Source organism: Rousettus aegyptiacus, unplaced genomic scaffold, assembly GCF_014176215.1.
Source record: "Rousettus aegyptiacus isolate mRouAeg1 unplaced genomic scaffold, mRouAeg1.p scaffold_m13_p_4, whole genome shotgun sequence".
NCBI lineage: Eukaryota > Metazoa > Chordata > Mammalia > Chiroptera > Pteropodidae > Rousettus > Rousettus aegyptiacus.
The window spans coordinates 55,976,747-56,003,589 of record NW_023416307.1 but is presented as its reverse complement, the minus strand read 5'-3'; the positions used below and the strand labels follow the sequence as shown (position 1 = coordinate 56,003,589).

The following is a 26,843-nucleotide window of genomic DNA, read 5'->3' as shown; positions in this document are numbered from 1 at the left end:
TCCCAATCACAGATCACCCTTCCCTTGTCCTGAAGGTTCAAAGAATTGCTACAGGTTAGAAAAGCATCTCAGGCTAGCTTGGCTTGCACAGTGGGCCAGCACCGCACCAGGAAGAGGAGGACAGGACACCGTGAGTAGACTTGATTTTACTCTGCAACTAAGCTCTCAGTGTTTGAGTTTCTTTCTGGGGAGGGGAGCTAGCAATCTGGAAGGGAAAGGGAGAGAAGTTAAGTTTCTGATGAATTTCATTTCATTTTTTTAATATAATTTAGGACATTGCGACTGTACTTTAAACTATACAAATTGATTTCTGAAACACTTTGATATTGTCCAGTTCTTAGAACTGAGATTAACCTTCTTCTGGGGGTATTATTCTACTATCCTGATTTCAACCTCAAATTTTCTTCTCACAGAGAGACCAAGAAAAATGTAAGAACCCTGAGAAAAACTCTATCTTTCTCCTGATAAATCTCATAGATACATTCGTGGATCCCCAGTTTTCTTGTGAAGTCAGAAAAGCAAAAGAAATTTTAGGGAAGCTAGTCATATTCCTTCTTAATAATCTGTATCTTAGCCTAGCAGAAAGGAAGTTTTCTGGTCTCCTGATAAGAAATCATTTGGTCCTGTCAGCTCATAAAGGGATTTGTGAGGCAATTTACACAGGTTTCTTTTCTGCAAACAGTTCTGCTTAATAAATGTGTCAGTTGAAATAAGTCAACAAATTAGCTTTATCTATGCAATGTCATTTTTACATAGTTTATTTTTACTCTTCACCAATTAGTTGATCCACCAGAATCTGCAGGTACTAAATGTATTTTTTGTTCTAATAACATTTTTACACATAATACAAATTAAGTTTCAAATAATGCTAGCATTATTTTATGTTTATGTTTTTAAGTTCAAAACCAAGTTATAACCAGTATTAAAGATTTTTCTGACTTTTGAGTTTTCATTGTTATGTCTTTTTTTATATCAAAGACAATGTTTATTGACCATTTCTTGCCTGAAAAGAGTTGCTAAGCAGAAGAAGGAACTTAGAGCTTTATATATATATTTATACACACACACACGCACACACACACATTTCAGTTATATATATAACTTGGGTTATACAGTTTTCAAACTTGGTGAAGAAATGTTTTTTCTTTTAATTATCTCTTCTCAATGAGGAGAAAATTTTCTTTTCTTTCTTTCTGCTATAATAGGCTTAAAATTTTCTTTAACTGCCTGGAAAGAATCATAAACTTTTAGGTCCAAAGGGGACCTTGGGCACCATCTTAGTCAAGAAAAACAGAAATGAAATCTCAGAATTGCTTTTTTGATCTCTCCTCTTACATACGTACCCAGAGCAAACACTAACAAGCCCTAGAATATGCTGTATCCTTCTGCTGGAATCTGGGTCTCTTGGCCATGCAGGCTTCTCACATCCCTGAATGGCTACTGTTTCCTAACTGGGACAGAGACAAAATTCATGAGGATGTACCCCTAATCTCACATCCTCCAAGGATTCTCCATGGGATTCCTGCCCTGGGGCCGGGCATCCCACTGGCAAGGCCCATCCCTGTGATCCCCACTTGGCTGAGAGTGCCTGAGCCCTTGCTCATCTTAGCCTGTGATTTCAGGTGGGTGGATGACTCTGAGATCATCTTAGCAAGCATCAGTAGTCTAGAGCAGTGCTTTCTGTGAGGATGAAAATGTTCTATGCAATAGCCACTAACCACATGTGGCTATTGAGCACTTGGTATGTGACTAACACAACTAAAGAATTGAATTCTTATTTAATTGGACTAATTCGAATTAAATAGCTACTTGTAGCTACTAGCTACCATTTTCATCAGAGCAGGTTTAGAGATTTAAAGCAAGAAAAGCTAATGGGTGCTGTGATCTTTGGGTAACATCTCCATGGAAACAAGTTCCTCTTTTCATCATTTCTGGGACTCATCCTCCTCTAAATTTAAGTAGACCAGTAATTGTCCTCATGGGGAAAACTTCCACACCCATCTTTATTCTCACCTCTAACTCTAGACTGTCTACTTTTGTTCTAGGTTTCAGGGTCAGGGCTAAGGCAACAGTATATTGTATTTCTTCTTTCTTCCTTTTACTTTCTTTTGTTATTCCGAATTTTTCTAACATGAGCTAGAGTTTGTGGTGTGGTTTGTGTTACTTAGTATAACAAACTTGGGTGCAGAAAAGAGGGAATGAACTTGAAAAATAAATGATCTCATGCTTGTTGGGTGAATCTCATTTCTTTTTTTCTTCTTTGAAAATTGGTTTGTTTAGTGAGCACTCAATGGTTTTTAGGTCTATTCAATTTGTCTGGAAACATCAACACTCTGAATATGAATAATATAAGAAAACAAAGTGAATGAAAGCATAAGTAAAAAAAAAAGAAAGAAAGAAAACTCCAGTCTTTTAAAAAATCGGCACTCCTCAGCCAAAGAACTCCCGGTATGTTGAGCAATTTGAGTAAATCATCATGGTGCCAGGCCTCTGGGCAGTTTTCCACAGGGCGGGGCTCACAGGGTCTGTTTCTTATACGGAAACATTTTGAGGGAAGCTGTGCAGTTTCAGTCAGGGGCAATAGTGTTTCTGAAGTGGACAGCTGAAATTCTGCCTTCTACCAATCCTACTTTTTAACCCCATCCATTTGGATCCTTTTTTGCCCTATGAGGTTAAAAAAAAAAAAAAATCTAGTACATGTGAGGAAAGCATGACTTAAATAACACAAGAGGGTTTCAGTAGACCCCATACTAAAGTAGCTCATATATACTGGGAACTAAAAGGAAAGGGAAGAGAGGAAGACATATCATATTATCAGGAGTCAGTCTCTATCCAGAAACAACCCAAGCCCCAAATCATGAGTTAAAAGGTTTGTATTTTTAGGATCTCTTTTCTTCTCCTTTTGGAAATATGAGAATGGGATCAGAGCCCATCATTCTCAATGAGACATTAACATAGATGGCTCATTTACATGTAGTATTTGTATTCTAATCTGGAGCAGTAGAAGAGTAATTCCTTAGTGTGGGATTTTGGAAATTAAGGTAAAGAGTGAGGAAGACTTTGAATGGAGGGCGAGAGTGAAAGGCTCTCTCCTTGCCAGCTTTGTTATGCGACTTCCCTTGTGGCTTAACTTGTAAGAGAAAAGGGCAGGTTCAAGGGCAGGGTGTTGGGAGTTTCTCTTAATTTTAAAGAAATATAAAGGGAGGAGGTATCTCCCTACCTTAAAAGGAAGGATTAATTACAAATTTAATGTAAGTCTTAAAGGTCAGGAGAACAGGACTCAAATCTTGACTCTGCAATGACAAATCGATGGTCTTCGAACAAGTCAGTGCCCCTCTAGGAGCCTTAATTTCCTCATCTGTGCAATGAGGGGGCTGACTACCAAGCCTCTAAGTTTGTAGTTAGAGCTGATATTCTATCATGATATAAATGGGCACATGACCAGTAATGGACCTAGGATAAATAGACACCTTACTTTCCTCCTAATCATGTACCTTCTTAGTAAGACAAAAACTACCCAAAGTGTATACATCAATTTCTAGGTGTTTCACTCATCAAATAATTTGCAAGTTTATAATTTTGTTTCTTTACTGCAATTGTTTGTCAAAAAGACTTTTTTAATGTACAGCAACGTATTTCTTCGTGGTTTCAGAATGACTCATTAGACAAACTTGGGTGAAGAAAAGAGGTAACAAAATATGAGGTTGGATTGCCATGGAAAAGGCTAGTAGGGAAAAAAAGCTACACACACATATCCACCAAACAGGATATGATTTGAGCGTTATGCCCCGACTCATATCTCCACGAACCACCAAGAAGCCGACACTGAAGCAAGAGCAAGAGGGAGTTTATTTCAGACTCGAGTCCAGACCGTACTCCGCACACCGACACAGCAGTGAATAGGAGGCGGCCCTGAACATGGGGCTTCAGGGGTATTTGAAGGAAAAAAAGCAAGCACGGGGAGCAATGCCTTGGCGTTACAGGATTTGCACAACAAGCTTGACCTTTAGCGGGATTTGCTGGGTGATGGCGCCAAGGAACAAGGCGGGGAATTTGGAGAGTTACTTTCCATAGTTGCTCTGATTGGCTGTGTCTAGGGTGGGGTGATTGTCTCACTATCTGCGGTTATTCCGGGAACTGGCCTGTGCCTAAGATGGGGTCTTATACCTAAGATGGAGTCACCTAGGTTGTTCGTGAGCTCCCCTGAACTGCTGTTTGCTTAGGGCAAAAAGAAGAAGGTAGGAAAGAAAGGATAGTTCTGAGCAAGATTAGTTGGAAAGAACAAGAAGTTGTTCAGCTGAAATTCAGAGGATGATAAAGAATTCAATAGGCAGAAATGAGAGAAGGGATCCCAAAATAAAAGACAACATGAGCACAACCTGGACACATAATCAGGACACTCAGGGTAACAGAGGACGATAAGGTGCAGGGCATTTGAAACCTGCATAGCACTGTCTTGAATACAGGCTAAGGAGCTTGTGCTTTATCTCTCAGATTGTCCAACCCATCTCCTGTGGGCTCAAAGGAAAATGGAATGGTTGGGTCTGGACAAACATTATAGATACAGGGAAAGGGAAGACATTGGTCTGTCTCCAAGAGGCAAAAAGTCAAAAAGTTTTCAAATTCAAGTGCAATGGAATTGAACTAGAGAAATCTGGATCTGAAGAGATTGGTCAGCAAGAGAGAATGGGTAGACAAATGAAATCATCTGGCAATAGGAAGTGAGAAGGCGGCAGTGGCAGAGCTCATGGGTGGAGCATGAGCTTTATAGGGCTCTCCTTTGAATGGAGGCTACAGGGAGCTTTTGTAGGTGTTTAAGCAGGAAAATGATACAAAATTAGAGCTATGTTTAAGGATAGTGGATCTCAAGACTGATTAAGTGGCTGGCACTTAGAAGACTTGTTTATCTTGTAAAACACCACAAAGTGTTGATATATTAAATTTAAAATAATTAAGTAGATCATTTTGGCCTAAATTTATACTATCAACTAAATTCTAGAGGTGGTAGCAAAGCACTCAAGGTTTAAGAAAAATTTGTGTGAGAAAAATGCTTAAAATTACAAATTTCGACCATTAATTTTTCTTCAAATTAGGAAATGACTGCAATTATTCAATTTTGGCATCAAAACATGTTTCCCCAGTATGTGGAATATCTGTGCTCTGTAGGATCATTTGAGAACCTCTGCTTTAGAAGCTCACTCTGGAAGCACTGTGTGGAATGGAAACAGAAACTGCGGAATTCATCTGAGCTAGAAGTTAGGGAATGGCAGTAGGAATTGGAAGGAAAGGCTTAAATGGCCTCAAGAAACATCAGAAAATAATCGTTTATATTAAAAATATAAATCAATCCTAATTGGGGAGTGTTGTGTTCAGGGTTCTCTACAGAAACAGAATCAATAGGATACATATATAGAGAGAGAGAAAGAGATTTGTTTTAAGGATTGGCTCACACGGTTGTTGGGAACTGGCAAAATCTGTAAAGCAAGCCAGCAGCCTGAAAATTCAGGTAGGAAGTTGGTGTTGCAGTCTTGAGTCCGAAATCTGCAGACTGGAGACTCAGACAGGGTTTCTGTGTTGCAATCTCGAAGGCAGAATTGTTTCTTTTTCAGGAAGCCTCAGTCTTTGCTCCTAGGCCATTTGACTGATTAGATGAGGTCGGCCCACATTGTAGAGGATAATCTGCTTTACTCAGTCTACCAATTTAAACGTTAATCACATTAAAAATATATATTTTCACAGCAATAGCTAAACTGGTATTTGAACAATAACTAGGAACCATATCCTGGTCAAGCTGAGACATAAAATTAACTATTGCAGAGTGTTTATTTTGATACTTCCTTATTAGCCAGGCAGAGACAAAACTGAAGAAGTTAAACTTTTTAAGGCACAACTACTGCAAGCTACAGAGGTCACCACAGTTTATATTTTGTATGTAGAGAAAGGCCCATTTGTCCATCCGTTTTGTCCTCTCTCCATGCTTGTCTTCGCTGGAAAAGTCAATAAATTCATAATGCCTGTTGTGATTATTGTTTTTGTTTTTTTAAATAGTCATCGGTGTAGACCTTTGTCAAAGTTTTTCTTTTCTTAACCAATATAAGTTCATTAGTCTGCCCTTATGCACAGGTATATGTAATAGTCCTCAAAGAACTCTAAAAGAAGCCAGATCCGATCGTTTTCTTTCAGAGGAATCATGTTGCCTTTCCTCTAAGTGTACCAGGAATGCAGGAGATTCCTCTAGCTTGGCTATTATGGAAGTAACTCACTTGCCTCAGTTTTTCAGGAGCCCTTCCTAGACATTTTCCACTAAATGGGGGTCTCATTGACTCAGATACAACATAATATCAATTTACACATTTTAACCAAGGTTTTCCAACTTCACTTTTGAGTGTCTTCTAACTTCCTAGGCAGCTGCCCTCTGAGCTCAGTAATTTGCCTACATGTTTCTTTATTGTTAATTCCAGATTAGTAGGTTTCAACCACCCTGGGGCTAGCCATGCAGTTAGGAAGTTTAGAGCTGGTAAAGGGAAGCTTTGTGAGGCCTAGAATCCCTATTCTTGTTTCAGCCAGATTTGATCTGTTTTTACATATTAGAGGTCCATATTAAAAGCATATTTCCATATTCCCTTTAAAAATGTGACTGTTTTAAACTACTAGTTTTACATGCCTTCACCATTCATTAGTCTATTAGCGCTGGTCTATCTGCTTCAAGAAAATTAGGCAAAAGTAAGGAAAATTAATATTGGTTGGGTTTTCACAGTAATCCTTTAAGTATTACAATGCCCATTTAGAGGTAAAACTCAACAGGATTCAGTAACTTAGTCAAGGTCACAAAGCTGCTAAGCAGTAGAGCTAAGATGCAAACCCAGGTCTGTCCAAAGCCCATGTTCTCTCTACTTCACCATACTCTCTAACTGGCTCTGCAATAAAGGTCTAGGCAAATAATTCACTAATATATTCATTCATTATTAAAATATACATTTTCTAAAATTTACTTTATCTGCTCTTTTATTCAGGAAAATAATTTATTGAGTGCGTATTATGTGCCAAGCACTGTGCCTCCTTGGACCTAGAAAGGCAAATAAAACAGGGTCCTAGTTCCTTCTTCTTTTGAGACTCTTGCAGTAAAGTGCAGAAGTCCTTCATAGGTTGATAGAGGAAAGAAGGCACAAGGGAAGCAGAAAGGAGTCCTTCCTGAGTAATTTCTGCGTCAGGGAGAAAGCAGCCCCAGTATAGAGGAGAAACTAAGATTCATCTCTGCATCACCTTGTAGTCTGTAGCAAGAGGCTCAATGGTAGGTGTGAACTATTCAGGAATGCTGATGGCATGCACAGAGGGCCCTCCCTTATGGCCGTGCTGCCTGGTACCTGACTCTGACCACACCCCAAGCACAAATGGGAAGCTTTTTTTCCTCTCCCCTGCCAAAAAGAAAATTTTTCCGCAATGAATCCTTCCATAGGAAATAAAAAGTATACATGGGTAAGGCCTCCAGGCCTCTCTAGCAGAGCAGCCCCTGGGCAAGAGCCTAGGAAAGCTGGAAGGGGCTGCTTCACTTCAACCTAGGAGCCCTTGTCTACGGGACCAGTCACCTAGAACCCCCTTCCTAGGTACTAAGGGTCACTGGTACATGAAACAAAACCATAACCCAATACCCTGCCTTTCCTAAAGATCCTCCTGGTTATTTTTCATAATTTCATGTTTGTAAACAGTTTCAGTATTTGCCAACCATGTCTGCATCCTTTATCTCAGTGGTCACAACAGTCCCATCAAACTAGTTGTGTTTCACCTGTTTTATAAATACAGAAGACGCAGAGTGGCACTGCCCAAGGTTATACAGCAAGGACAGGCGACACTGGGGTTTGCACCCCGGCATTCTGACAGCAGGTTCGGTGTGCTCACCATTAGATTACAGTCTCTAGACTACACTGTGAGCCAGCCACCAGAAGCCTACACTTGGCTCCCTAACTGCCTTCCCTCTTGGCATTTGTAGCTTTTTGCAAGGATGCAACAAAAGTTTTAGTTCTTCTAGATACCGCCATAGTCTAAATACAAGTGGCCAAGGAGAGGCTATGAAATGCAGACTCTCACACTGATCTGCACATTTGCACCTTTTACTTCCAAGAATTTCAGTCCCAAGGGGAGGGTCAGAGAACTGCAGATTTGGGATACATCTAGACAGACTTTCTGGAAAAACGCATAGGTGTAGCACTGAGTTTGGAGAAAATGTACAAATATCAGTGCAGTGTCAAGGGACTAAGTAGATAAGAACCTAGAGAAGTGGGCAAGAGAGGCCCAGTGATTCTGCCCTTTGCAAAGGTTAAGATCATATGAGCAGGGAAAATATGTCCACTCTGTCTGCTCCCAGGCCGGCGAGGAATCCAGCCAGGTGTTCTTTCTCTGCTGAAAGTATTAGCTATGGGGCAGGACTTCACAAACTGTAGTGTTATGCCAGGCGGACCTGAGTTTCAATCTCAGCTTTTGCATTTTTAGCAATGTGGCCTTGAGCAAAGAAATTAATCTCTTTAATCTCTTTCTGTTATCTGCAAAATGACTAGATTCTTCCATAGACCCTACAGGAACAGGGCAGCGATCCTGGCATCTTGATTTTAGGCCAGTGAGACTCATTTCATACTTCTGACCTCCAAAACTTTAAGCGAATACTTTTGTGCTGTTTTAAGCCAATAGGTTTGTGGTAATTTGTTACAGCGGCAATAGGAAACTAATGCTTATTTCTGTCAAAATGCCCATCTCTTAGGTCTGCTGTGAGGAGTGACTTTCTAAGTTATTACATGCCACTGATGCCAAGGGTCTGAAGGAGAAGAGAACGCATAGTGGAAAAGGAGAAAAATGCAGTGGTTCACAACTTTGGAATATCTTGTCCCTCAAACTAGTCCCGCCTTCCCAACTTCAACCCACAGCGGGGCTGCCTCCCTGCCCTTTCCTACCACACACTTGTCTAGACTTCCTCAATGTACTCCTCTTTCCACTCAAACCAACCTCCTATCTGCCTCCTTCCTTCTTTTCCCCTACTTTTGTCTGTATTCTTCTACCCTGATTCTGATTGCAGTTCTCCCAGAGGATATCCATTTGTCTATCCCCACTTTTGAAAACTCATGTTCGGCAAAGTTTTCTTTGGGGAATTATGTACGTTATGGAATGTAATTGGGTCACTGGGGCCAAATCCCTTTCCAGGTTTCCTTCAGCTTTTTTCTGGACCAATAAAGACCCTCTTCGAGGTCTACGTACCTCTTCCTCTACTCTATGACCCAATTTCCCCCTTTATTCTATAATGTACAGTCATTTTTGCATTGGATCCATGTTGCTATAATCACAATTCCTCAAAAGAACAAACTGTGTTGTTTCTGTTCCTTAGGCCCAACTAATCATCATAAATAGGCAGCTACCTAGCAAATGGATCCATAATCAGTAGTGGTTGATAATGGTACTGAATTCGGCCCCTTCAGATTTTTGCCCTTACTCTCTATACTTGTGTTGTCTGAACTTCTACCTTTCACGGTCTATTTACTTGTGTCTCAAGTTTAGATGGTAACCCAACTGGTCAGGGCCGATATCTGTGCATACTGGTAATGAAATTTACAATGTGACTGACCCGGTTGCATGAGTAAGGTTCCCTTTTGCAGGGGTAAGGGTTGTATATTAACTCGGGGTCCTGTCAATCTAGTGTGTAACAATCTCTGGAAAGAATGAATGACATTTCTAAGCATGAAATGACATTTCCAAGCAGAAAGAAATGAATGGCATTTCTAAGCAGAAACTACACTTAGGGGTCTTGTAACAATGGCCCAGATTCTTCTATTCATTCAGTAAACATTGAAGGAGGACTGACTATGTGCCCAATTCTGAGCCAAAAACGCTTATAGATTTTAAGTCCTTCAATTCCCACAGCTACGCAGGTAAACAGGAAAGGGAAGCATTTAGAGATGTTTAAGATTACTTGGAAGGTTGAAAATACCATGAAGTTAAAATTTAGCAAGTTCTGAGTCAAACAGAAGGCTTACCTCTCACTGATCCCCACACAAACCAGAACTTCAGCCAAAGTGGCCAGTTTGCTCTCCCATGGGCTCCTGGCTCTTCCAGTGCTCTAGTCCCTGACCTTCCCTTTCCATTTCCCTGGAATGTCACCCATACCACCCTCCTCCTGCACCCATGCACATCTAGTCTACTTATCAAAACTATACATATTCTGCAAGGTTTACATCTTCCTTCCTCTGAATCTCTTACATGCATTATAATTATTTAGACACATCTCAGCTTCCCTACTAGAACATAAAATCCTAGACTACAACAATCTCCCTTACATATATCTTCATACATCTCAAAATGCAAGTTGTATCATTTAATACAGTTTGATTTAGAGCATGAATGCAAGAAGTGATTAGTTAATTAGTTTAATCAATTAAACATTGAGAGTTATGAATGGATTTTTCTCAAGGTGATTCAAGTGCAAAAGCCAAAGTGATTGATTCAAACACACTTAACCTCATGTTCTGTCCAGAGAGTCCTGGAGAAGGGAGAAGCCCACTAATTTTTAGTGCCACACAAAGCACTAAACATTGTAAACAATTTCTCGGAACCAGTGTGGGCTGGAGGGATGAGCTTTGGCTCACGCAGACCAAAATCTGAGCCTAGCTCTTCCGCTCACTGGTTGTATGACCCCAGGGAATGTAAGTGACCTAAATTAAAGCTTTGTTTTCCTCATCTGCAAAATGAAGTTCCTCAGCTTTTTCCTTTTTCTACCTAATTGGGTTATAAGAATTAGATGTGTCTATGTAAAGCATCTAGAGTGGCACGTAGAAGGAACTAAATGTTAGCCTGTCTTTTCTCCCGCTCCCCCTCTTAAGTGAAGGTATATTTTTTGTTTGCCAACTATTTTTTTATTAATTCATTTTTAATTATAATTGACATACAGTATTATATTAGTTTCAGGCATAGGACATACTGACTCAACATTTACATACCTTACATATTGAATCACTATATTGCACACCTGAAACCAATATAACATAACGTAATAAATAATGTAATTAGTATAATATAATAATTAATAATGTACTTATTATGATGTTATTGACTCTATTCCCTATGCTGTACATTATATCAACATGATTGGAAGTGTTATAGGTTTTATTTTATAAATGGAAGTTTGTATTTCTTAATCCCTCTCCTTTTTCTGTCCCTCTCCCTCCCCTCTTGCAACCAAAAATTTGTTCTTTGATTTCACTTACATGTGGAATCTAAAAAACAAGATAAATGAACAAATGAAGAAACAAACAAACTCATAGATCCAGAGAATAAATGCCAACTATTTCCGAAGATAATGAAATATTCTGAAAATAATGGTTTTTAACAGCTGCCCATAATCCCTCTGGTAACCAAATGCCAACTCTGGCCACGGGTTTACCTTTTGGCTTTCATACCAAGGACCCTTGGTGAACTTCAGCGCTGCCCACTCATGACCACCTCAGGTCTGCCCTTGTTGACTGTGGGACCTCAGTTTATCACTCAGAAGTATGCAGTCTATATATTCCATATCTTAAAGAACACTTGAAAGTTAATGATGCTGGCAAACTTTACGTTTTTTTTTTTCTTCTTTATAAAATTACAGTGATTACTGAGTTTAGTAACTCAATTTCCCCCATTGAGTTACTAAATTTCCCCCATTACTAAATGATTACATGAATTCGGTTTGGATGTTTTGGAACACCGGAAGGCAATATACAATGGTGTGACTTAGTCACGTTATGAAACTTGCAACAGAATATGTCACCTGCTCCTATTAAGTTGTAATGGTCTCAACTGTGTGTCTTCAGCGTGTGGCAAACTGTGAAGATGGCCAAAGACGACTCCACTGTTCGTTGCTTCCAGGGCCTGCTGATTTTTGGAAATGTGATTATTGGTGTAAGTAATGAGTATTCTTCAGACAATCTTGCTCTTCCCGTAATCATGATTTTAGATCAATCAAAAGTGAGAGTTTAAAGGAAAATAATGATATAATTACTGGCTCCCTACATCTTTTCCCATTTTAAGAAATGTGTTAGTAAAATATGCTAGCTGGACTTTAACTATATAAATAATCATATATAACTATATAACATATCAAAAGACCATGGTTGAAAAAAATAAATATTTCCCTTGCAAGTTTGAAACATGAGAATCTAAAAGGAGCCGTGTCCACCATGGTCAGTGTCCAAGCACATCTGCCACACACACGCTCTGGTGATTTTTCCTGTTACACTTGATTTGATTTCCATGGTACTCTGCCATTAAGGTTGTTGGGGGCAGATGCTTTTGTCTTCCTGTTATCTCACACAGAGGCATGTGGGAGTAGCTCAGACACCAGGCTGTGGGGAAGGGGAACGGTTGATGGGAGAGCACCTGGAACTCAGCATCGCTGGCTCTTGGCTCAGCCCCGCTTCTGACTCCCTGTGACTCTGGACAAGCTTTTGCCTTTAAGGGTCAAGACCCTTCATTTATAAAATGCTGGAGGTGGGAGAAGTAATGACCAAGTTTCTTTCAATGGTTTTCAGGCACTGATAAATTTGACTGGTACCATTTTAAATATTATAACCCAAGAATTTGGGTGATGGACAGTGGGAGTAGGTGTAGGAAATTATCATCATACAAGAAAATGTCGTTTGAGTGTTTCATGCCCCAAGAAATTTATAGATGGTCTTAAATTGGGTCTTTTCCCAAATAGCAATAAGACAGTATATGTGGAGGGAGGCATGCAACCAATTAGTAGAATGGCAGGAGCTATTTGATTTCCTGACAGTGAAGAGTTTGAGTCCATTGCTTAAAGCCTTTGCAGGAGACAGAGTTAGTCTCTCTTACTCTCCCACCTCCACTTCTCTATCTTTTAACCAACACTGCTCTTCTGGCCACCAGCCTAACAGAAACCCCTTTGCCCCCAGATGTGTGGCATCGCGCTGACCGCAGAGTGCATCTTCTTTGTCTCAGATCAACATGGCCTCTATCCACTACTTGAAGCCACCAACAACGATGACATCTATGCGGCAGCCTGGATCGGCATGTTTGTCGGCTTCTGCCTCTTCTGCCTGTCTGTTCTAGGCATTGTTGGCATCATGAAGTCCAGCAGGAAAATTCTTCTGGCAGTAAGACCTTAAAACTCTCTACAGTTATCTCCTGGACCAATTGATCGATTGTTTCTTCTTCCCTGAGCACAACATTTTGACTTTTAGCAGAGGAGGGGGAGCAGAGAGTACCACAGGAGAAGGGGAAGATTCTCCTTTAAGCAAAGCTTCTCACATGAGGGCAAGGATGCCCTCTGCTATTCTAAGTCCAGAAGTTTCCTAGTCCAGAGGGCACAAATGGGAGACATCTGAAGGGTGACCCTGTTAAGTATTTTTCAAATCCGTGTTTCTCCAACTGGTATCTACATGTACACACCAGTATATCCAGGAGCTACGTAGGTTAACCGAGAGACAGAGTGCGGACTTCATAATTAGATTTTTTTCTTTTGACAATAGTAGTTTAAAATATTACTGTAATATGAATCAAACTTGATAACGATATAAAATACAAAATATGCATGATTTTTTAAGAGAAGGCATGAGCCTTTTCAGACATTTTTGAGTTCAAGGCTGATGATTTTGTAAGATGACCTACACTTGCCATTATTATACATCCACTCTGCTTTTCAGGGACCCTAGAGAAGCTCGATGCGCATCACTGTAGACCACAGCCTCAGCTCCCACCTGCCCGTGGAAGCTCTAACTCTGTGCACCCGCAGAGACAATTTGGCCCCAAACCACAGCCAGGTCATGCCCTGCCATTGTGGAGAAATTGAATTTTAGATATTTTGCAAAAATCAGCAGAGCTAAGAACCCTGATGTTAGGTCTAGACCTCTCCTCTCTGCTCCCAGGCTGAAGACAGCAAGCAGTTTCTCACATGGTGATGGGGTTCTACGCCCCTGCCCCCCCCCCCCCCGCAACACACACACACAACCCTTCCTGAGATAACTCTCCACCAAATGCTGCAGGACAAGAGTTCTACCTTTATGGAACCAGTCTAGCAACTTAAGGTGCTCACTGGTTCACTTCTCCTGTGATCCGACATTGTCTTGGCACCCAGGGAATGCAGACCATTTACATTCTCTGGTTCCTTAGTAAGAGTTAGTTTCAGGGCAAAAGCACCCACTTTGGTGGGGGTGGGGGGGAAGGAATGCAGGGAAAGTAAGAGATCCTAGAGATAAGCTGCACGCGCGCGCGCACACACACACACACAAGTTCATTCTCTTGCATTTGTTTTTCTTTGTTAAAATAGAAATGCAGGGTACTGGACTGAGCAAGCTCTGTATTCAATGGGCATTTGTTCTCTGGGGAAAAGAAAAGAACGGAGCTGATTAGCACCTAGCACCAAGTCTTGTTCCAAGCAGCTGATCAATGAGGGTTTGTTGAATAACTGTGTAAATGATTGGATGATTATATTTATACCGACATAATGAAAAACATAATTATTTGTTTTTTAAAAAAGTCTTTCTTTGAAAGTAAATGTAACTCCTTTTTTTAAAATGTGTTTCTCTTCCAGTATTTCATTCTGATGTTTATTGTATATGGATTTGAAGTGGCATCTTGTATTACAGCAGCAACACAACGAGACTTTGTGAGTACAGTCTCAAAAGCACAGAACAAAATGGTCATGTGAATCATCATTATCATCGTAAGATAATAGCTGACAATAACAGGCACTCTAATATGCACATTAATCATAAATATGTAATTTTACTTAATTCTCATAATAACCCTATGAAATAGTTATTATCACTATTATCATTTCATAGATGAAAAAAAATGAGACTTAAACAGGTCATTTGTCCAAAGTTATACAGCCGATAAGTAGAAAGGAAGAATCCTGAGTTCAAGCAGTGTGATTCGCAGGGCCCAAAATGTACCCCCTATGCTCTTCATCATTCCGCCACGCCCACTGGCCCCCTAAAAGGATGATCAATAATCTACCACATCTAAGACTTCCTCTCATTTCAGCCTCTTTCTCTCCTTTTCTCCAATCCCTAGCCTACGGCACCCTGCAATGCCTGTCCACCCTAGTCTCACTGGGATTTCTTTGAAGATGGGGATTTCTCCCTACAAGGGGATTTCGGGCACTCAGAACAGGTTTACAACTGTCCCTACCCCTACTGGGTACCTCTGAGCAGTTTTATTCCCAGGAGGCAGTGTTCAGTGCCCCCAACAATGGGCTGAGCAAATCACTTTTGCCTCCTGGGGGATTAGTGGTACTAACTCTCCCTCTTGTGTTGCCTCCTCGCTTCTTAGTTCACACCCAACCTCTTCCTGAAGCAGATGTTGGAGAGGTACCAGAACAACAGCCCTCCAAACAACGACGAGCGGTGGAAAAACAATGGAGTCACCAAAACCTGGGACAGGTTCATGCTCCAGGTAACACCTCTGGTCATGGGGAGATGCCATTTTATACTTAAACCAGTATCCAGTAGTATATGTATGGTTGAGAGGAAAGTCAAGAGGTGAGGATCACAGCCTCCAAAAGGATTTCCTTCAAAAAAAAAAAAGACTTGGCATTGGCAAGTTCACCAATTGCTCTTGTTTATCAGCAGGAGTTGTACACATGACTCAGTGGGACCTCTAAATCTCTATTTTATCTTAAGCCATGATGTTGATTAGCTTCCATTTATACGGATAATGACATTGTCAAGAAATTTAGATTTATTGCACATTCTGCCTCTTAGAACTCAGGCATCTCTTATGTTAAAGGAAAAATATTGCCTTCTGCTCCACAGCTAAGTCAAGTGGCAATTACTGTCTACTTTGCTTTCACTCCTCCTGTGGGCTAGGCCTGCTAAGGACCATAAGCTATGACTTGATTTGATCACCCTCTACTTGGCAATGATACCTTATATCCAAGTTTACCTCAAATACCATCAAAAGTCCAAGTCTTTCAGAATATCCATTGTCACCTCATACCGCTGTATGTATATAAATTCTCATCCCTGCGTAAGTCCTGATCTGACCCAACTCTCACACTGCCCCTAACCTCCAGCCCCCACCAACGTTTCCTAGCCTGTCTTCAGCAAACTCTTTTATGGCCTCCACTCCTCCTCTGAACTCTATCTTTACCCTCTATCTTCTATAATTACTTTCATTTACTTTAATATTTCCATTCTAATATGCTTCTTACCCTATTTGAACCCCCAGTTCATTGCCATATTGTTACTTTCTATTACTCTTCTGACTATAGGTCAAGTATTTTTTCTCCCCCAGCCTGCTGACAAGAACTAAGCTCTTCAAATGAAGATGTGAATGCTCTCACATTTGAAAAATCCACTTACTATCTTTTTAAAGCCCAGTCTAAAATAAGCTTGGCTCAAATTTAACCATCTTTTTCTAAAATGCTCGGTTTAAAATACAAGATGATTATTTTCTTTGATAAGATATTTTCCATAATCCAGTGGTAAAAGAGGACATGCTTTAAAGATAGGTGATTTGTCATCAAGTTTACTTGGATGTATTTATTCTAAATGTTGAAAGATACCTGTATTTTTTATTTTTATTTTTATTTTTACAGCAGAAAAGAAAAGCTTTATTAAAAGAGAAAGTACACGTCCAGATGTGGAAGTGGGCCTGAGCAAGAGAAGCATGCTCATAAGGCCAATACTTGTATTTTTAATTTCTTCCTTTAAAACATTCTAGCAGAATTTATAAAAAGTATGAAAGTGATATAAATTGTGTTTTATTCTTGCTCCTCAGTTCTATCCAGAGTGTAAGCATATTAGCTGCATGTTAATTAATCTTCCTTTCCTCTGTAGAGGCATACCTATGTGCCACCAGGTTTTGATTATTTTTTCCAGCTTATTTTCCCCTGTTATAAAAGTAACACATATAGAAAAGGTTAAAAATATAGAAAAGTAAAACAAAAAGAATTACTAATTATTTCTTCACCACTAGTAATTTCAATTTTCTGATCCTCGATTTGCTCCTGTGTAGTTCGAGAATAATTATATCTCTCCCTTACACTGTTGTACCAAGATATTAGTATTTCTTCCTCCCCCCTTTTATACCACTGCCCCCCCAATTCCATCCCTGACCTATGGATATTGCCGTTTTCACCTTAAGAACTGAATCTCTGAGGGTAAGGCGTCCCCTCCCACATGTTCACAGCGTGCTCTGGGGGCCTGGTGCCCCCAGCAAACATGGGGTATGGTCCGTGGCACACTCAGGGTATGGTCCATGGCTCCACCTGGGGTGTGAACCCAGGACCTTCTACATGCAAAGCAGATGTGCTAATACTATGGACCCACCCCACTGTTTCTTAAGTATTAGTGTTTACTGAGGGTATACTATGGGCCAGGTAGTGTACTAAACACATTAGGTTTGTTAACCAATTTAATTCCCACAACAACTCCGTGTGAGGTAGGTACTTTATTTATCCCAATTTTATAGTTAAGGAAACTGAGGTTTAGAGAATTTAAATAACTAGTCACAGAGCCCATTAATGGCTGGTGAGGTAATAAATGAAAAAGTATTTGTACACTTTGAAATACAGGGTACCAATACCTTCAACTCTTGTTAATAATTTTTAGTAAACATTAAATATAGTACAATTTTTGTATCTTTATTCTTCATAAAATCTCAGTTGCTACACTGATGGTTGTAACAAGGAAATGGAAGAGAATTTTGTAATTCTCATCTGCCACAGGACAATTGCTGTGGTGTGAATGGTCCCTCAGACTGGCAGGAATACACGTCTGCCTTCAGGACTGAGAATAATGATGCTGACTATCCCTGGCCTCGTCAGTGCTGTGTTATGAACAAGCTGCAAGAACCTCTCAACCTGGAGGCCTGCAAACTAGGTGTGCCTGGTTATTATCACAATCAGGTGAGTCCTCTCTACCCCCAAGACCTTCCAAAAGGTTCTTCTGCTCTTCATGAGAAAAATACTAGTTAATTGTAGGTAAAGTCTCTCGGTAAGGAATTCTGCATCCTTTTTCCTAAACCTCATGTTAACTACTTCTCTGTTAGTACAATGTGAATGTCATTCTAGGACCGATCTGGGAAATTTTACATTTTAATAAAATTAACAGAACATGAATATTGCAATAGCAAAATTCGACTTTGTTTCAATGAAAAGTATTTGTACAACGTATAGAACTGTTGTATTGAAAACTATTCATATCAAACAAAGATTTACTCTAATCTTGCAAAATGTAAATTGAAGGGATGGTATGCAAAAAGGATGTTTTGCCAGTTCCGAAGTAGTAGCAGTTGCTGAGGACAAATGCAGTAATTGTATATCCACATTCCTTATTCAGTGGTAATATAGGATAGTCTTAATAAAATATTAGATGGATGATTTTGGTAGAAGGTAATTTACATACAGATGGTTTTTGAAAAAGTGTCTACAACCTAATGAGGATGACATGGTGATGATGGAAGCTAATGTTTATTGAATACTTACTGTTCCAAGTGCCTCGCATATATTAACTCACTTAATGCTCAAAGGTAGCTGCCAGTACGATCCCTATTTTATGGGTGATGAACTGAAATATGGAGATTCCAATAGTTGCTTTACCCAAGGTCATGCAGCTAGTAAATGGTAGAGTCAGGATTCAAATGCTAGTAGTCTGGCTCCAGAGCCCAGACTCTAAGCCAAGAAAGAACCTGGAAATATTCCCCAAAAGCCCTGAAGAGAATCCTCATACACATATGGTCAGCCTCTGAAATGCTGGACACTGCTTTGCGAGTAACCGCTTTGAGGAAAGCTAGGTGTATGCCAGTTCATTAAATAATTTAGAAATGTCAGGATATTTAGTCTTGAAATAAATAACACAAAGTGCACTTTCAAAATGAAAGATACAGCACTGATGATCATCCTGCCCCTAATGGAAGGGCATCTGGACTAGGATTGGTTACATTAATCCAGAAAAGGACATGGGAGTGATATAGGTTATTTTGCAGAGTCGTTCAAAGCAACCCTCATCTAGCTTCTAGCAACATTGTTTTGGCATCGTTATAATCAGTTATATTCAGACTGCTACAAAAATTAAATTTATTGCTTATATAATCATAGGAGGCAATATAACTGTCACTCTCAGGAGTCATAAAACACTTTTACTATTTCAACCCTGGAACCGGCCCATGCAGACATATCTTGATGGGACTGTAATTGCATATAAACTGTATTATCTCTTTGAAAGGGACAAATAATTATCTCTTTGCCTTCAGATAATCACTTTCTCTCGCAGCAACACTTTACATTCCTGTAATGAAGGACCTCCACACCTGGTTGGACAACCTTTCTAGCACCCTCTCTACAGTTCCATGGCTTCTCCTTGTCCGTAACATTTCCACGTACATTACCCACCAGCTAGCTGCACCACTACCACAAACTAGTTATCACTCAGTGTTATTCTCCAACTTAATCCCTGAATCCTGAAATTGCTCTCTCTGGACCTGACTCCGTGTTTCTACTTTCTCAATCTCACTCACTCTTCACCCTCAATACAGTCTCTTACTTATTAATCCTTTCCAATTCTCCTTATCCCTTTTCTCCAGATTCTTACACACTACCATTCTCTCTGAGTTACAGATCCTGCTAATTCTCCTATAGCAATCTTTTTCCACGAAGCAAAATAGTCACCCAAAAACCTCACGTATTTCACTTCTATTATTTCAGCTGACACCTTGAACTATATTGTAATTATTTGTCTGCAAGTCTATCTTTTCTGTGGGTCTCTGAGAGGACCATGCATTATTCAATTCTATATCTTCAGTATTTAGCATAGTGCCTGATACAAAGCAGGCATTACGTTGGGTGGATGAATTAAGAGGTGAATGGCTCCCTTTTTCACGTCTATATTGTAGCTTTTCAAGATCTACATTGTACAAATGAATGCTAATGAAAATAGGAAAGTCATTATAAGTGTGGTATTAATAGAAATCAACCAGAAATTGACATGTGTCAGATGCAAATATGCATATTCTTACATCATGGTCCATCTGCCCTAGAAATGCAATGTGCAAATTCTGGTCACTACATCTTAAGAACATTATGATGGAACTAAGGAAGATCCAGTTAAGATCTACTATAATGCTGTAAAGGGACTAAATGAGAAGAGGTGAACACAACCGGGTTTTTGTTTGTGAGCTCCTTGAGGGCAAGACCTATTTCTGTCTTATCACAGTTGAATGTTCAGCCTAGTGGCCTGGCACCTGTCATAAGTGGACTGTTATACATATTATATATGGAGATGGACAAATGACCACCTCTTAGGATTTCTGGGAGGATCAAGTGAATAATGGATATAGGAGTGTTTGTGAACCATCAAGTGTGTGATATGATACTGTTGTAATCACTACTTTGTATCACGTTCTGTTCATCCTATCAATGTTTATTAGGTGTCCACTTTGTGTCAGGCATTTGTTCTAGACATTCTAGAGATTCAACAATGATCACAATAAAAGCCCTGCCTTTGTAGAGCTTTCACTATAGTATCAGAGACAGACAATAAACAAATCACCAAAGAAATACAAGATAAATTCCAGGTAGTGATATATGACAATGAGCAGAAATAAAGCAGGGTAAGTGTATAGAGAATGGTGGGGGAAAGGGTATTTTTCCCTGTGGTTGCCAGGAAATGCTTTGTGGAGATGATATGTGTACACAGTTCTGAGGAAATGAGTGAGACCCTCACTTAAGATTGGGGAAGAGAATTCTCTAAACAAAGGAAGCAAGCGACCTATGCAAAGGCCCTGAAGCATCTTTGGCTTTTTAGAGAAGTATCAAGGACATCAGTATGGCAAGTCCGAAATGAGTGAAAGAAGAGTGGAAGGCAAGGATGGATCTAGATTTTGTAGAGCCTGTAGCTTGTAAAATTGGTGGATAGGGGTCTTCCTTAAGAAAGACTATTAAAAATATGCAGACAAAGTTAGATACAGGGCTTTGAAATGTCTTGTAAGTAAGCAGCCCTGAAATTCAACCTATAAGCTTTACAGTGAAATAGCCTCCGGCAGTAATAGCTAGGATCCTAGAAAGAGGCAAGACAGTATCATACAGCGCCTTGTAGGCCATCGTGAGGGCTTAGGAGTTCATTTTAAGGATTGTGGGAAGCCATTGGAGGATTTTGAGCAAAGATGTGAAGTGATCTGATTTCTCTCTTACAAGGTTTCCTCTGGTCCCATATGAAGACTAGTAGGGTGCCAAGAGTGGACTTAGGCCTCAGGGAGACCAGTTAGAAGGCTAGTGTAGTGATTCTGGAGTGAGAGCATGATGGACAAAAGTGGTAGCAAGAAATAATAGGTTTTTGGAGTTGAGATATATTTTAAAAATAGACCCAAAAGGATTTGCTTTCAGTATTTGATATCAAATGAGAGAAAAAACAATTAAGGATAGTTCCGAGGTTTTTCATTTGAGCATCTAGGTGGATGGAGGTGCCTGTAACGTAGGTGGCAGAAAGTATATAAGGAAGAAAACAAGGCATAGCAGAGGCAGGGCCTGTCAGTGGATTAACAAGGGACTGAGCGCAGTCAAAAAGGACAGAACCTCTCGCCACTGGGCAGGGCCTAAGCTTCAAGGTCAGCCTTTCGAGGACATTTTCCTGTGGACCTCCATGGTTCATTGAACTGGCCTGTTTTTTGCATTTGCTAGGCATTCCCTTTGATTTCCAGGGCTGTAGTGAAAGTCACTCAGAGAGCAGGTCTAGCCCCACACGTGTGTCGCTCTAGCACTTTGCATAGTGACTAGCACAGAGTATGCCATGTATAAAAACTTACTAGATTATGGCATGCATGAATGAATGATTTGATGAATAAAAAAATGAATCATTCTTTTGCACATACGTGGTGGCTCTTCAAAGTCACACTAGGACCAATAAAGATATGTTGAAATATGAGGTCAAATGAAAAATTAAAAAGCATGTTATAGGAGTCCCTTCAATGATTAAAAAAAAAAACAATAAAAAACAAAAAACAAATTTAAAAAAAACCCTGGTTTTCACAGACTGGAAGGAATGAAATCACCAACTAATGCTGCCCTCAAACGAATCACCAATAAAATCTTTTGGAAGAGAAAATTTCATATTTTATTAAGAATACTTTACATTGTCCACATATTTGAGATATGTGTGTGTGTGTGCGCGTGCGCACGCGCGTGTGTGTAAACGTTAGGCTAAAATAATAGCATTTTATTTTTTTAAAAAATGCTTTAATTGGCGGTAATTACAAAAAAAAATAATAAAATAGCAGTACCTTTGTTAGCTAGGTTGAATGGTAAAGACACAAATAAATGTAATAAAGAAGAGTTATTTGACAGGATTATTTCTGTTTCCAGGGCAAAGCACAGTTAATAACTGACTGTCCCCGGGGATGTGGAAATAGCCTGATTATGTTAAACTGGACTTTGGAGCCACATTGATTCACATAGCAGTCTGCTTTCCCACCCATCTCTTAACATCTTTCTTTCTGGTTCCTCTCACACTGATGTGGACTCACCCACTCTTCCAGGGCTGCTATGAACTGATCTCTGGACCAATGAACCGACACGCCTGGGGGGTTGCCTGGTTTGGATTTGCCATTCTCTGCTGGACTGTGAGTATTTCCTGGTGCAGGTCTTATTTCTGAGAGGACGATGTTAAGAAGAGAACTTGAGATTGCCCCTGGTTAGCCCAACCACACTGGACTGTCTGGAAACAAAACCTCAAACCTGTGGGCTAGTCAGGAAGCTGCTGCCACCCAAGCAAAGGACAGTGATTTCCTTGGGAGGCAGGGAGTTACCTCTTCCTACCAGAGAAAGGATGTGCCCTACTAACCAGACTCTTCTTCTGAGTGACTGGGATGCACCTGCCTCTCCTCCAGGTCTCCAAATCTCATTAATTCATTATAGTGAGATGTAAAAGACCACCATCTACTAGATGGCTCCTGCTGGACACTAATCTGCCCCGCTCCTTCTGAACAGCTGCCTCCACCAGTCTCATCTATCCTACTGCTCACATTATGTGATGCGCATGAAGCAAGAGGGTAGAGCCATAATTCTCGGCCCTGGCTGCTCATTAAAACCTCCTGGGGAAGCTTAGAAAAGAAAGCATACCTGGACTCCAACCTCCGAGATTCTGATTCATTTCAGCTAGGGTCAGGGCCCCGGCTTTTTTTCTTTTTCTTTTTTCTTTTTCCAAATGATTCTGATTTGCTGTCAGGATTAAGAGCCATTGATGTGGGAAGTAGTTCCAAACTTTTAGGTTCAGAACCCCTTTACTCTCTCAAAAGTTATTGAGGACTCCCACAAGCTTTGTGTCTATGGGAACTATAGCTATTGATATTTACCTAATTAGAAATTCACAGAAATTTTAAAATTACTTATTAATTCATTTAAGATAATAATAAACCAATTGCATATTAGCATTAATAATAATTTTTGTGGAAAAATAGTAACTATTTTCCAAAACAGCAACAACAAAAATAGTGAGAAAAGTGGCATTGTTTTACATTTTTGAAAGCTTCTCCTACATGTGACTTAATAGAAGACAGATAGATTCTCCTATTTTTTTTTTCAGTCAATCTGTTATAATATGTTGTTTAGAGTGGGTGAGTCCTCATACAGATATGTAGTTGAAAAAACAGGAATGTTTTAGTAGCCTCATCTAAAGGTAAGCGTGAATATTCTTCTTTGATAGCACACAAAACTTGACCAGTAGTATCCTTAAAAGGGTTAGCTGCAATGTGGAATGTGAAACTATGTCAATGAACTTTTCGGACTCAGTTACCATGAAATAGGTTACATTGGTTTGTTTTGCACTTGGTGTAAGTATTTTACCCATGCATGATTCTATAGTATCATGTATTGGTTATTTGGGAAATATTAGTTCTTTTTGTTACACAGATCTTCCAAATGCTGGCCTATTTCTTTATGCAAAATCAAGAAATTGCATTCATTGATATTGTCATATTGGAAAAGACCTTAAGCATTGGAATGCTATCAAGCTTATGGTGACAAATACGAGTTTTATTATTTTTGCTCGAAAGTCCAAAATTATCATTGGCAACAAATATTGTCAGTTGTTTTCTTTGAAATGACAGACTCTCTTTATAAATTTTCCAGACATCTGCCAAACATCCAACTCCGAGCAATCAGAGCTGTTTATGAGTCATTTTTTCAAGTAAAAATGGTGTTTCATAAGACAATGGCTAGTTCAAGTGCACAACACAGTCACTCAAGTGCTTTTCCTCAGGATAACTATCATGTTTCAGTATGCAGCAAAACCGCTTATGTATACTTCCTGTCTGCCTCATATAATATTACAAAGATGTGTACTCAAAGGTGAACATTTAAGAAAATTAATGATTCTTACTGCCTCATCAAGGACAATCTCAAATAAAACTGACTTCTTTTTTTATACTTCAAGTGTACAGCAGTGAAGAACATAACTAATAATACATTTTAGTGTGCTTGCATTGAATCTTGCTAAGGTGCCAGCAATTTCATCTTCCACTGCCTGTGCACTATCAGTGCAAAAGTGAAAACAGCAAAAAAAGCAAATACAGTCTTAATGTTATTATGCAAATAACCTTGACATCATTCACCCCTAAAAGGCCCCATCAGGTACTTGTGCACCACAGTTTAAGCAATTTTGGGTTTAGGATGAGAAACGGAGTGAGGCAGGAAGGAAGGGAAAATAACTCCTTCTATAATCCCTCAAGTTGCCCTCTTAGGAACTCCCACCATACCTCTGGCTGGGAACCACTCCACATGATATATTTGTCTCTGCCCAAAGTCTAGCAACAAGCTGCCTAACACAGCACATAGTAAGTGCTTGAAAACTTATTGAACAAAGGGAAATTTATAACAGTAAAGTTTCCATTGTGCCATGCTAGCCAGAACGATGGGATAATGTTTAAAGGCTTCTGAGGATCTTAGAATTCTAGACCAACCGGTTGAAACTTCGGTATTTCTACAAGCATCAGATGGACTGGACTCTGTATCTCGTAAGTCCCTTTGAAATCCAAAATAAGGAAGGAAACTAGTCATACTGAAGGCCTGCTATAGACAATGCATCATTTCAAATATATTTAAGATTAAATGCTCACAACAGTAGCTAGGTAGGTAGCCAGACTCCCATTTTATAAGGAATAGAGAAATTCAACAGCGTTCTTAAGAACTGTCCTTAAGAAGAGCTCTTAGGCATGTTCACTCCACTACTGCCTACAGAGGGCTATCCCATAATGGCTAATCAGACAAACTCTGAAGATGGCTTCTGGGTTTGAACCCTAGCTTCACCACCTACTAGTTCTATGACCTTGGGTAAGTTATTTATCTTCTCTGTGCCTCAGTTTTTTCATAGGGTTTTGGAAGCATTAAATTGAGTTATATATGTAGCGGGTAGAACAGTGCCTGATGTATAGTATGCTATCAATAAGCATCAGACATTATTATTAGTATTTCCTTATCTCATTCAATATTCTAATTCTGTGATAGGTAAAGAAGATGTTATTTTCATTACTTTACAGATACAGGGAGTGGGTGACAGGTTTGCAAAAGAACCTAGGTAGTCTAACCCCTTGCCTGAGGCAAATATCTTGAGTTCTTTGGAGACAGCTGTTCTAGGTCACAAACATTTTGGGGAAAAGAGAGTCCCTGGAAAGAGAGGTTCATACTAAAAGCAAGAGATTCATTCCAAAATAGTATATTCTAGAAGTAGGAATCCATTGGAGTATAATAAGCCCTGATGGGAAGAAAAAAGAATTTTCCCAGGAAGCTAGTTTAACATAGAAATGACTGATGTTGCTTAATGCAAGATTACTCTTAAAATCGAGTGTCACTGAGACTTGAATGAACCTAACATCATTTTTCCCCAAGTATGAGATGTTTCTTAAACAATTCCTTATTAATTTTCCTTTTTCTTCCCCCTTTGTATTTTAGTTTTGGGTTCTCCTGGGTACCATGTTCTACTGGAGCAGAATTGAATATTAAGAATACAGCGACACCACGGTACCACCTCCCCCCAGTGACTCTAGATTTGGTGCTGGGACTGCTTCTCCTCATACTCGACATGTCTGCCCCACAGGGAAATATGAATGTTCTCACTCGAGTTGTCAAGTCAGTTGGTATGATGTTTCTTTAGGTTCTCAGGCTCCTGCAATTCTCGCCACTAATGTTTTCACCCTGGTCTAGGGTTCTGTGACATTTTTATGGACTGTGGGAGAGGGAGAATTTGGAAATTAGATAATAACTACTCTCATCTCTGTTTATTTTTCATTTGGGGGCATGAAGACATTCATAAGGACCTGAGTATCACAGCTGGCCAAGTCTATTTGGACAGCAAATCTGCCTGTATTCCTCACTACTTTCTAAAAGAGCTTCAAAGACTTTCATTCATCTCTGTATTGGCCAGGTGAGAGAACTAAGGAAAAGGTGATGAAATGCATCTTTTGCCTTTTGTTCTCTGGTGGCTTCCATTTATGGAGTCTCTGGTCATTCTCTTAATGTTACCCTGGGATCTTTTTCTTCTGCAGGACAATATCAGATCTTAAGTTAACAATGGCCAAAATTTCCTCTCGGACATTATAGAGTGATATGTGTTTAATAACTTCAATGTCCCATTGATTAATTAAAAGTATGTGGACCTTTAGGGAGAAAGTAGGGGCCTGTGATATAGTTACCACTCCCAACTGAGAACACCTTTCAGACAGGGGAAAAACAAGCCACATATTAGGTGTGTGATAAAGTGATTTTTGTTTACTGTCAACATATTTTTTTTCTGAAGTATATTGCTACTTTGCGCTCCTGAAATTCTTATAACTCAACATTTGTCTAGTCTTATAAATAAAGAGGACTTTTAAATATG

The 26,843-nt window shown here is 39.6% G+C and overlaps 1 protein-coding gene across 1 annotated transcript; it reads left to right on the top strand.

Annotated features, from left to right (window-relative positions):
• Positions 1 to 26,843, top strand: UPK1B (uroplakin 1B). Its single transcript, XM_016140129.2, has 8 exons — positions 1 to 130; positions 11,829 to 11,916; positions 12,930 to 13,130; positions 14,567 to 14,641; positions 15,310 to 15,432; positions 17,708 to 17,887; positions 22,510 to 22,593; positions 25,919 to 26,843. Exons 2-8 carry the CDS (start codon positions 11,848 to 11,850, stop codon positions 25,967 to 25,969), a joined length of 783 nt encoding a protein of 260 aa, XP_015995615.1. The 5' UTR covers positions 1 to 130; positions 11,829 to 11,847; the 3' UTR covers positions 25,970 to 26,843.